General features: G+C 47.2%; 1 protein-coding gene across 1 annotated transcript; it reads left to right on the plus strand.

Moving 5' to 3' along the window:
* Positions 1-8,994: 8,994 nt before the first annotated feature.
* Positions 8,995-12,946, plus strand: LOC141926209 (very long chain fatty acid elongase 6-like). The gene is made up of 4 exons (XM_074831633.1): positions 8,995-9,299; positions 10,029-10,160; positions 11,814-11,965; positions 12,525-12,946. Exons 1-4 carry the CDS (start codon positions 8,995-8,997, stop codon positions 12,944-12,946), a joined length of 1,011 nt encoding a protein of 336 aa, XP_074687734.1.

A 12,946-nucleotide genomic window follows, 5' to 3' on the forward strand; every position in this document is an offset into this window, starting at 1 on the left:
TGGCTGCATGAATGGCCTTGGGGCTATTCTGTTCGGCTTAGCAAAGGAGAAGGTGCTTTGTATGTTTGAGAATGCAGGGTGGAGAGCTGTTGCACACCATAACCAATGTAGGCAGCAGTTCACGATGGCAATTTGGTTAATGCAATAATGTTATTGTGTCGGTTTATTTTACTCTTGTTTAAAGCACTGGACCTGTTCTGGCTGAGAAATTCTGCATGTTGTTTTGTACAAAGTCTCTAATAGTTCAAAAAACACAAATAGGTACATGCATGGATGCCTGTAGATGTTCTTAAACTCAGCCTGAGCTTTGAGACTTCTGTGTCAAAGATGTAGCTGATCAGGTTGCTTAAAGGACACCTTCGATCTTAATCACAAGTCCTTCAATAGGATTTTTGTACATGCATTTGTTCAAGAACTTGTTAGGTAGTAACTGGTCTCCTTCAGCCTCTAAATTTTCAACTGTGAAAACAGACACCGATGAATTAAATTGGCAAATTCTCCGCTAATCTCAGGTTCTCCAGCTTCTGCATGTGTATTCAACTGTTTTCAGAACTAAGTTTGAAGACATAGCAACTCTAGGCAAAAGCCCAGCTGCTCACTTAATCACTGTTTCCAAACACCAGTGGGCGTACTTACAGGCTTTAAAGAACAAAAGGTTTTGTAAATGGTACATGCTACCACAAAACCAACAAGAGAGCTCCTTAGAGGTGATTTTCATCATTGGTGTTTCATATGGGATTTGTAACCCTTAGCTTAGAGCCATGATAGCATTCATCCAAAGGGTGATTGCAGATTATGACATCTTTGGGTTAATAGTTCTTGATGTCACCATCATTTTGTTTAATCCTTAGGACATTAGGTATCCCTCACGTTATTTTCTCTTTGGAGATGTTTCACAGTGGTAAGAGCAACTAGGTCAGAGAGCAAGAAATAACTTGGAGCACTAGTAAGGACTCCAAGTAGTCCCTTCTGAGAGGCCTTATCTTCCCATTCAGTGGCTCTGCTTTGGTTTTGTCCTGTTTGGGAAATGCTGTCTTGCCTGGCAGGAAGGCAGTCCTATCCAGTGTGGTCCCTAGAAACCATCTTTTAGAGTATGTATGCATCAAAGGACAACACTTTGTCTAGCTCTATGCAAAATTGTTCTCAAATGCCCAACTTTCTCAGTCATCACATACATCCTTCAGAAGGACCATGCCCAAATGCTGTGCAGTGAGGATGTGATACAGACACAAAGGCTGCTGCTTATGGCTGTATCTTCTCAGGGTAAAGAAGAGACGTTATTGCTGAGCTGTGTCTCTTAATGACTGCCAGTCAAATGCCATTCAGGGAGCTGCAAGGAAGGACTGTTTCCTCTGGTACTGTGCAGATGTTAAACCCCAAACTCTTTGTATCAGCCTATTTGGGTGACTCTTGCAAGGCAATGCAGCTGACCTGAGACTGGGGAAGCAGAAGGAAGACAGATAGACTGCTAGCAAGGAGCAGGGGATCCTCTCTTCTCCCTGGGCCTGAGGGCTCTGCTTTTCCAGGGTAGGACAGCTAACAGCTCAGGAGTCTCAGGAAGGAGCATAGCCAGCCTCCTGCCTGCTCTTGCTTTTGGGGATTGAAGAGCTCTGCTCAGTGGGTGACTCCTCCCCGCAATTTTGTGGGCTTTTGCTCCCCTCTAATGGCCAAAGAGCTGAGAGCCCCTTTGCTGGAGACAATGATGTCACGGGCTCTGGTGACTGGTGCCAGAGGGTGCCCCTGTGCTAGCAGACCTGTGAGGCACCAAGATGACTTCAGCTCCAGGCAGGCTCACGGTTACCCAGCACTGTGTTGGGGATGAGGATGGGATCTCCCCCAGCTCTCCCTGCAGCTCTAATTGCTAGATTTTACCCTCCTTATTTTCTGTTCCACCTCCCAAGAAATGCAGCTGTGTCATGGTGGCTGGGGGGAAGGGTTACAACTAAACTTGGGAAAGAGAGGCAATGCAGGCAAATTAGTAAATCTGCACAGATCTCAGAGTCTTCCTTGAGTCAGCACCTACTCCTACCTAAACCACTAACTGAAGCTCTCCACCTTTGACACCTGCACTGCAGCTCTTCCCTCTCGCCCAATCTAGCCTTGAACACTGCCAGGGAGGGGGCATCCACAACTTCTCTGGGCAACCTGTTCCAGTGTCTCACCACCCTCACTGTAATGGATTTCTTCCTTATATCTAATCTAAATCTGCCCTCTTTCAGTTTAAAACTGTCACCCCTCATCCTATCACTCCACTCCTTGATAAAGAGTCCCTCCCCATCTTTCCTGCAGGCCCCCCTGAAGTACTGGAAGGCTGAAATAAGGTGTCCTTGGAGCTTTCTCTTCTCCAGGCTGAACAACCCCAACTCTCTCAGCCTCTCTTCACAGGGGAGGTTCTCCAGCCCCCTGATCATCTTCATGGCCCTCCTTTCGACCTGCTCAAGCAGGTCCATGTCTTTCTTATGTTGGGGGCCCCAGAGTTGGACACAGTTCTCCAGGTGGGGTCTCATGAGAGCAGAGTGGAGGGGGAGAATCCCCTCCCTCGACCTGCTGGCCACACTTCTCTTGATGCAGCCCAGGACATGATTGGCTTTCTGGGCTGAGAGCGCACATTGCTGACTCACAGTCAGTTTTCCATCCACTACTACTCCCAAGTCCTTCTCCATGGGGCTGCTCTCAATCCACTCTTTGCCCAGCCTGTATTTGTGCTTGGGGTTGCCCTGACCCATGTGCAGGACCTTGCACTTGGTGTTGTTGAACTTCATGAGGTTTGCACAGGCCCACCTCTCCAGCCTGTCCAGGTCCCTCTGGATGGCACATCCCTTCCCTCCAGCGTGTCAGCCGCACCACACAGCTTGGTGTCATCAGCAAATTTGCTGAGGGTGCACTCGATCCCACTGTCCATGTCACCAACAAAGATGTTAAACAGCACTGATCCCAGCACCGATCCCTGAGGAACACCACTCGTCACTGCTCTCCACTTGGACATTGAGCCGTTGACCGCAACTCTTTGAGTGCAACCATCCAGCCAATTCCTTATCCACCAAGTGGTCCGTCCATCAGATCCATGTCTCTCCAATTTAGAGACAAGGATGTTGTGCAGGACAGTGTCAAATGCTTTGCACAAGTCCAGGTAGATGATGTCAGTTGCTCTTCCCTTATCCACCAGTGCTGTAGCCCCGTTGTAGAAGGCTGCCAAGTTCATCAGGCACGATTTGCCCTTAGTGAAGCTGTGTTGGCTGTTACCAGTCACCTCCTTATTTTCCATGTGCCCTAGCATAGTTTCCAAGAGGATCCGTTCCATGATCTTGCCAGGTACAGAGATGAGACTGACTGGCCTGTAGTTCCCTGGGACTTCCTTTTTTCCTTTTTTGAAAATGGGGGTTATGCTTCCCCTTTTCCAGTCAGTGGGAACTTCACTGGACTGCCACGACTTCTCAAATATGATGCACAGTGGCTTAGCCACTTCATCCGTCAGTTCTCTCAGGACCCGTGGATGCATCTCATCAGGTCCCATGGACTTGTGCACCTTCAGGTTCCTTAGATGGTCTCGAACCTGATCTTCTCCTACAGTGTGAGGTTCCTCATTCTCCCAGTCCCTGCCTTTGCCTTCTGCGTCTTGGGCAGTGTGGCTGTCGGTGAAGACTGAGGCAAAAAAGTCATTGAGTACCTCAGCCTTCTCCATATCCCAGGTAACCAGGTCTCCCATTTCATTCCAGAGAGTGTTCACATTTTCCCTAGTATTCCTTTTATCACCAACATACCTATAGAAGCTTTTCTTGTTGCCCTTGATGTCCCTTGCCAGATTTAATTCTATCAGGGCTTTGGTTTTCCTAACCTGATCCCTGGCTGCTCAGACAATTTCTCTGCATTCCTCCCAGGCTACCAGTCCTTACTTCCACCCTCTTTAGGCTTCCTTTTTGTGTTTGAATATCTTGTTTTGCATCAGCTTTTGCATCTAGGTATTATCATAGAATTATAGAATAGTTTAGGTTGGAGGTGACCTTTAAAGGTCATCCAGTCCCAAGCCCACTGCAATAAGCAGGGGCATCTTCAACTAGATCAAGTTGCTCAGAGCTCCGTCCAACTGAACCTTGAATGTTTTCACAAATGGGATGTCTACCACCTCTCTGGGTAACCTGTTCCAGTGTTTCACCACTTAAGTGGGCATAAGCTTTGTGTTAGCTGAACATAAGCCTGACAGCCCAGGGTAAAGTATCTTCTGTCGAGCTCTTTGCTGCAATATGTGTTAAACCTAGGTTGCTTTCCAAAGTTAGGGAGTCAACAAGGAGAGAAAGTTTGTTTCCTTACCCTTACCATTTCTGCCCTCCTCTTAAACCTACTTAAACCAAACTGCAGTATGTGTAACAAAATCATGGCTTACCTGCCATGCCACCTCTGTTGGCATCAAAAGGGTTAAAAGATATTTTGATCAAGAACACCAAGATTGTTCTTTGTTTTTGTAGTGAGGTCAGTGTGGTGGAGAAGCTGCCCCTGGGAGGGCCCATGTATGAAATCATAATCTCTGCAGTCAAGAGGGACATACGGAATCAGGGCATTATCCTAAACTTTAATGAAAGCTTGCAGTGCTTGTGCAAGGAGATCCCTCAATGGCTTCCACTGTGCTCTGATGTGTAAACCTCAAATAACGATCACAGGCAGTATGACAAGCTGATTTGGAGGTGGTTATGTGCCATCTTGGCCTGCTCACCCTTGCCTCCTGTGCAGAAAACTGACTGTCCTCTGCACTGGAGGGATGGCAGCGTAGCTCAGACCAGCATGAGTCTGTCTGAGCAAGGCTGGCTCTGTGTGCGCTCTCTCTTGTTCTGCAGAGACGGTCAGGGCTCTCTTATTTAAGGCCAGCCTGAACTTGCATAGCCTACCTGGAATTAAAATAAATAAATAAAATCATTTTTAAAAAATCAACTATTCTGCCTCCTTGTTTCCATGTCCCCACCTGTGTGGAGCAGGTAGGTAACTGATGTGACAGTGCAGCTACAGAGTCAGCTAGCCATTGAACAAGAGAAGACATTGGTGGCCACACTGCCCCTGTCCCGTACACTGATAATGTTTTATCACTGTCCTAGCTAGTGTAGCTGCTTTCTTGTCTCCCCCTACATATCCATTGTGTTTAAGTCCTTCTACAGACTGCTCGGTACAGCCTCTTTTGTGCCACTTGCTACAGAAGTGATTGATCTTCAAGGCCAGGGAGCCATAGATGCTTATCATTCTTTACTTTTCCCAAAGTATAGTTTTTGGTAATTTGTCTGTCAGATTCTTAGGAAAGAGGTTACCTTCCTAGAAACCACTTCCTGGACTTTGTATCCTACCAGGATTTGGTATGCTGTTAGTATCTGGAGTCTTCCACAAACACCTATGTGCTCTTCAGACTTGGCAGAAATCAAATGTGCTATCTACCAGCAAAGTAGTCAATTTGTGGCTTATGGTCTTGATGGAGGGAATTGTTTAAGACTCAGGGTACAGTATGCAATATTTGGGCAAATATCAATTTCTTGTAGTCTTGACCACAGGGCAAATGATACTACAGTCACTGTATCAGAAAGTAGTCCTCCCTCCACATGTACTAGTGAAAAAGTGACTCTTTACCAGAAAACTGAAACTCTTGTTGCAAATAGCAATTTGAGTTTTAAATGAGCACTTAATGTATTTACAGCTACCTCAGATAAGATTTATTTCTGGAATGCTGTAGAAGCAATCTAATGGGAAACCCCCTCTCCAGAAGGATCCACAGCCTTATTTCATGGTCCTCAGGAAATTGTCCTTTCTCTTTCAGGTCCTACCTAGCCATCATGGGCTCAGATTAAAGACATGGAGATTTCTGCTCCATAGGGTCTCTGTCTCCTCCCCACTCCTCTGGAGGACAGAAGTATAAAGTCCTCTCCCACTGATTCAGGATTGCAGCCCTGATGTTCCTGAATGAGAACAGCTGTGTGTGAAGTGTTGCTGGGGTTGTGCTTCCTCATCTGCATCAGATGAGCTCTGTGCAACTCACTGTGATGTGTGGAAATAAGCTCAGCTATTTATTTACAAATCACTTAGATTGGTCTACATTGCATGTCAGCTTCTCAACCATCCTGAGTCCAACAGTGGTTCTGAGCAGAGTGCCAGTGACCAGGCACTGGACTTGGCAGCTGTCTGCATGGTAGCCCACCCAGAGCTGGGAGTGCAGACAGGTATATTTGGTATCGGGGAGGAAAGAGGATAATGGGAATGTCGTAGCTGTATCTGGATTGTTCAGGTGAGCTTTCAGCCTGTCAAAGAGAAATCTCTGCCTTACTAGCCAAGTCAGGTATCTCAGAGGATGCTGAGGACCTCATCCCTGCTGTCTGCTTCTCTTCTTTGCATGTGTTGCTCTTGTTCCCATCTGCCAAGGAGGCATCTGGGGAGGGCTGCCGACTGCCTGCTCAGGTGTTACTAAACAGCTGCAAGCACAAGCTGCTGCATCTTAACTGAACACCTAAGAGACAGATGGACAGACAGACCTGCTCTAGCAGAGGCATGGTTCTTGTTCATGTGGCATAAAGCAATTTCAAAATGAAAAATTTCACTACTGATCCCAGGTCTAGGTTAAGAATAAGAAATTATGTCAACATCAGCACCTTTTCTACTCAGCTAATCCAACTCGCTCTTCTATCTCCCAAGGGGTATTTAGAGACTTTTCCTCTTGCAATATGGTGTCTTACACAAAGGAGGTCTTGTTTAACAATTGTTAAAGCATACGTCAAACAAGCAGGTATTTTGTACTTGTAGTCCATCAAGCAGCTAACCACTGTACTCCATTTAAGAATGGTAAATCCAGAGGGAATACTCAGGCAAAGGAGTCAGCAACAGTGAAACCATTATCCGGAGCATGGGGAGGGATAATTTATAAGGTGCCCAACATGGCTTTGCTGCTGAATGATGAAACTGAATGTCAACTTTTGTGCATTAGAAGCTGGAGCAAAAAATAACCTACTTATGTTAACATGCTGTCTGTGTTCTGCTCTTATCCTTGGTTTTATTGGTGGCTGCACCTAGCCTTTCAGTGTGCAGAGGCCAGATGAAAGTTGCCTTCAGCATGTATCTGTGGTGTTGGTGTTCTGCTTGGTGATGCTACTGCCCAAAGTGGGGGATAAAAAATGAAATACAAGTGGCCTGACCTTTCCAGAGAGTTCTCTAACTCATGCTGGATGGCTGCTGAGCTACAGGGACTGAAGGTGGGAATGTGAGATCTTCAAACACTTGTTGCTCTCTACAATTTCTTTTTTCTGTGTCTACTAATGCAGTCTTTTTATGTGCCTCTTTCACATGCTGGGTGACCCCTGTTACAAATTCTGTTCTGTAAAAGTCTGTTGCTGAAACAAATAGGACATTTTCTCTGATTGTTTGTAGGTCATGACCATGCTACTCTGGCTGTAAAACTGCTGTAAACTACAGCAGAGCCTCTCTAGAAAGTCTTTGCTTAGGCAAGGGAACAAGCTTCCCTGTATGTACAGGAATTCCCCTTTGAGAGTAGTTGACCATAGTCAGAGGTAGATAGTAAAGGTATTAATAGTTCACAATTAATAAATTAGAAAAATGTCTGCTGATAAGCAGGAAAAATATATATTAAAATACACTGTTAAGGATGGAGGGTATAATCTTGGAAATATTCTTCCTCGGGTGAAATGTTAAGGAAAGTTGTTGTAAGGAATAGTAGAACGAAAAAAAGTATCACGCTTTTTCCTCGTTTTAAGAAACTACAGGAAACACTCTTGGAAAGATAACCTGAAAGATAACCTTGACCCTTTGCTAGTGTAACTTCAGGGCATCTACTCACAGCATGCTCCACGGCCAACAAGACTGAATCTGGTAACGTTCCCTTTACAGCTCAAAGAGGAGCCTTGTAGAAATGTATGGCTGCAATCTCATTGCCCATACTTCATTTAAGGATGAATAAGGCCACTGCTGTTAGAGGGAAATGATCTTGGAGTGACCTATGTGGAGTGGAGGACTTTAAAGAATATAGTGATTTCAGCATAGGGCCTGTGTAGCAGCAAATTAATGGACAGCAATTTCTGCTCTGTCCTTTCATGTCACACGCTAACAAGGGCTTTTCTTCTGAAAATGGTAGTATAACTGCCAAAAAAAAAAAAAAAAAAGTTAAAAATTTTTTACCAGGGCAGCTGAAGATTGGAGTGCAGGAAAACTCAACAAAGCATTGCAGCTTGCTTTTGCAAAGGATGCAAGCAGGATGATAAGGAAAGAGCGTTGGGATGGAGACTCTGGGAAGTCCTTGAGCTTCAGTCCTCTGGTCAGGGCAGGACCTCCTGGGACTGGGAACACTGAGGTGAGAGCTGTGCAAGGCACAGTGGGAGCCCATGCTGTGTGCAGGGTGTTCTCCCTGTGCAGGGTATGGCAAAACCACTGCTGTTAAGAAACGTGTAAGCTGGCCTTTCTGAAGAAACTTTCAAGTGCTCTGGAAAATGGGGAGTGTAAGTCAGGGATGGTGCAAAAATCACTAAGGGCTTCTCATTTGTGCATGTCAGACTCTTTCCTGATTACCTCCCACCGCTGCATTGTCAAACACAGAGCAAATGTCTCACCCAGGCAAATGTTTGCCTCCTGTTTGAAGAGGCAGCAGTTAAGCAGGTGACTTGTGTACAGGTGCAGTGATGTCTGCATGAGGCAAAACCCTCCCCAAGTCTGTGAACTTTGTGGGATGTTCCTGTTGCACACATGTAAAACACCAAGTTGAGTGAAGTGACTGGAGGGTGCAATGAGATATGCTGTGCTCAGGGGATTTTGACTATGCCATGGCCATTTTCAGCTGCATGAACTTAATTAGGGGATTCCTCATGGCCCATCTAGTCTCCACCAGCAGCGGCCAGATGCTTCAGTCTACGGTGAAGAGAAGACACAACAGCTAACCGCAGCCAGGGTAAGGGTATTTCTGCCTGCTGTTGATGACGGCGTTGGAAACACCCTGCTCATCTACTGGGGGGCAAGCTGGGCTGGATGGGGCTGGTACCCAGCAGGCGGCAGGACCCCCCAGCCCGACGGGGCGACCGGAGCCTCCCTCTCTGTGTCCACCGCCCCGTCGGGCCAGGCGGCTCCCGGTCCCGCCCCCCTGGTCCGATGCCGGGGCGGAGCGCATCCCCGGGACTGTATCTGCCGGTGCGGGCTGGGGCAGCGGCTCGTTTCGGCTCGCTCCCGGGGGTGCTCGACATGGAGCTGGACTTTGACCCGTCGGAGCTGCAGCCGCATGACTTCGAGAAGAACTTCAACGATCAGAAAGCTAGAGAATGGATGCGGAACAATTGGTGAGAGGAGAGGAGACTCTGGTGCATCCCGGACCCCGGGTAGCCCTGTCGGGTCCTGCTGTTGCTAGCAGAGCGGGCGTGGGGTCCTCAGCCCCGAGGATGAGGAAGTTAGGGGGTTCTGGTTGCTCACTGTGGCTGTTGGGGAAGGGCTGCGGTAGCACATGGGGCAGAGCAAACGGTGGTCGAGGTCGTGCTGCAGCACGTGGGGAGGTTGTGATGTGGAAAGAGGGCAAGGAGCAGCCACGGATGGCCACGGCAGTCCTTGCACCCGCAGACAGGGCGCTCAGCCCTGCCGCGCTACCCTGAAGCCTTGGAAAGGGGTGGGACATAACACATGGCCCTTGAGCCTCTAGCTTTCTCGTGCAACCAGCCTCTTCAGGCAAAGAGCGTCCTCTGCCTATAGGGTCTCATGTGTAAGTGGATAAAACGCATTGATGTGTTTGCTTGGGATCCTGCTCACAGATTACCAGATCCTGCCTCATCCCATCAAGGTTCTGTGGAAATCTCCACGATGTAACAGCTCACTTTCTTTTCTGCAGTCCCCAGGGTTTTTTGTCGCCAGCTCTGCTCACTGTCAGGGTAGGCTTCTTGTGACCAAGCCCAACCTTAACATGAGAGTGGGAGATCTTTTGTTTCTTGGTGAGAACACTCTGTTGGGGCTACAGAAGTGCAGCTAGAAATAGATCAGTCTGGGTCTTTTCATGACTGTTCCCTCTCCTCTGCTTGCAGGCACATGTCTTTATATTTTGCTGTGGCTTATCTGGTCCTGATCTTTGGAATCCAGCATCTCATGAAGGAACGGAGAGCCTACAACCTGCGCCCAGCACTGACCTTGTGGTCCCTCAGTCTGGCCTTGTTCAGGTAAAAGCTTTTGCTAAAGCTGAAGACAGCTGTAGGCCTTCCCTCAGGACTGGACTGATAGGAAGTCCAGGGTATCTACTATGTCGTTAGAGAAATAAATGTTTTTTTCCCCTTGGAGGCTCTGTCCCATAAGGGGAAGTGAGATACTCATACAGGTCATTGGTTCCCCACCAGAAATACTTCAGCAAGTTAAATGAGTTACAGAAGGACCCCTGGGTACTGTGCTTGAAAATCACTAGTGCGTAGATTTAAACGTGAAGTCTGCAAGAGCAGAGATCCACATTCAAAGGGTGCCTGACAATTATAAGTTTGATTTATTCTTTAAGATGGAGGTGATTTTTTTTCTCCCACCTTTTTTAATTCTGTTGTGTAGGAGGGGAGGAAAATTCTGGTATGCTCACAGAAGAACCTTTCTTACTGTAAATCTAAAGAAGAGTATGAATGAGGCTGGGAGGTGCACTCCGGACAGTAACATAAACTAGTTGAATGTATCAGAGTTGCTGATAATCACCAATCCTTGGGTTGTCTTTCCAGTATGCTTTGATACAGGGGAAAAAAGAAAAAAGTACGAGGAGTTGCAATGACAGAATGATGGTCCAAAGAGAGGGTTATTTTGCTGCCCACTTTTTAGAGATACATTTTAAGAACAGCCTGGTACTACTCTTGATTTTTTTCCCCAGCCATGCAAGATGTGAAGATCAATCTAAAATACCTGTTTTCAAACTGTCCAGTCTTACAGTACTGGTTTTCAGCCCATGCTCTGTAATTAAATAAGCAGATGTCAATTTTCCAACATTTCCTTCATCTCCACACCTTTTCAGTGTTTGGTGGGAGAGAGCAAAACTAGACTACTGCCTCTGTAACTCCAGAGGAGTGCCTCTGCTTATGTGCACAAGTTGGCTTTGGTCAAGTCTAAGGGATGCTGGTTGCCCTCTGTGAGGGTAGGGCATGGCAGTGGTCTGTAAAATCACAAGTTTTGGGAAAGGGGGCATCAGGGGATGACTGTTCACGGTCTATTCAGAGATGAGCTGATGCAAATGGAATGTGTAGGTTGATAACAAAGAAAAAGGGATATTTCTTCTCATAAGCTGTAGAAATTGCCTGCCACATGAGGTTGTAAATGCTCCCTGGGTATGCACTGTTGGCTCCTGTCAGGAGATGGGACACCAGGACAATTGTCCCACTTTTCTGACCAGACATGGCAGCTCTTACTCTTGAGTGCCTCTTCAAGCAGTGGAAGCTGGGGCTGTACGAGGGAGCATTCTTTACTGCTCAGACCTTGGCTGCTGCCATCCTCCAGGAGCTGCTACATGGCACCAGGCGAGCCAAAGGGCCGTGTTGGTGGCTCACAACCTACTTACTCCTTGTGCCTTGCTGTTGTTCTGGTGTGAGCAGCAGCCCTTCCCTGCTCTGTTTTGCAGAAATATGTGTGTTTGAAATCCTGGCCAAGAGGTCTTGGGCAAGCCTGTGCACAGCAAATGGGGGGCTGAAACTTGTGTGGAAGTCTAAGATGAAAACAGTTTGTTCAGATGTCCCCAAGACTGCCCTGGGCACTGAGATGGAGTTAGCTGAATATTCTTGGGTTGCAGAGCTGTCGGAGGCTCTGGTGAGGCCCTGGACACAGTGTTCAGCTCTCCTCTGGTTTTCTTGCAGTGCCACTGGAGCAATTAGGGTCTGGAAAGTAATGGCCTTCATCATCTCTACTAAGGGATTTAAGCAATCAGTGTGTAGTCAATCCTTCCTCGTCCACCCCATCTTCCAGTTTTGGGGCTATTTATTTGTGCTGAGCAAACTCCTGGAACTGGGTGAGTCTGAAACTTCTACTTATCCCATGTGTTCATAACTCCTTTGCTTTTACAAGCAGGTTTTTTTACAGGTCTCTGTCCAAATGTTATTCAGAGAACAGGGCTGTCTAGCCTTGCACATGTCACTCATTTTCTCACTCCCTATTGCTCAACCCAGGGTTGCAGCCTGATGTTATTGGTCTGGTTTGATCCCCAAGCCAGCACCTGAACTAGGCAATTCTGCACTGTGATGACTGCAGCAAGAGGGTGGCGGGTAGGCAGCGGAGAGTTGGGCTTTCCACCCAGTTTCCATCCAAAAAAGTACAGAAGAGCTGGTCTGAAGTGCTGTGTAGGTAGATCTAGGTAAGCAAGCCTGGGGCAGGGAACTCTTGTACCACAAATGTGCCAGCAGGTAGGTGAGCTTTATCAATACAGACAATTCCAATGGGAACCTAGGTTTTGGTGGGATCAACCCATATAATGGTTTCAGCTTGCAGCTCACTCGTTCTGCCTCCCGTGAAAACTTGCGCAACTGCCGTGCTTTTACCTGACTAATGATGCACCTCTCCTCCAACCCAAGGTGACACCGTGTTCATTGTTCTCCAGAAAAAGAAGCTCATCTTCCTCCACTGGTACCATCACACTACCACGCTGATCATCAGCTGGTATGCCTGTGATGATCTGGCGGCTGGTGGTGGCTGGTCTGCAGCTGTGAACTACAGTGTCCATGCTATCATGTACTCCTACTACGCTGTGCGAGCCGCAGGCTTCCAGGTATCCCGCTTCATTGCCATGACAATCACCACTATACAGATGGTGCAGATAGTGGGATATATAATAATGAATGTCTTGATCATCATCTGGATGAAGGATAACGTCTGCCCCACCAGCTGGACAGTTATTTTCATTTCATCCGTGTTGTATGTCAGTTACCTGGTGCTCTTCGGCAACTACTTCTTCCAGACTTACCTGAGGAGCTCTCAGAAATCAAAGAGGGAATAA

Source organism: Strix aluco, chromosome 7 (genome assembly GCF_031877795.1).
Source record: "Strix aluco isolate bStrAlu1 chromosome 7, bStrAlu1.hap1, whole genome shotgun sequence".
NCBI classification, from domain to species: domain Eukaryota; kingdom Metazoa; phylum Chordata; class Aves; order Strigiformes; family Strigidae; genus Strix; species Strix aluco.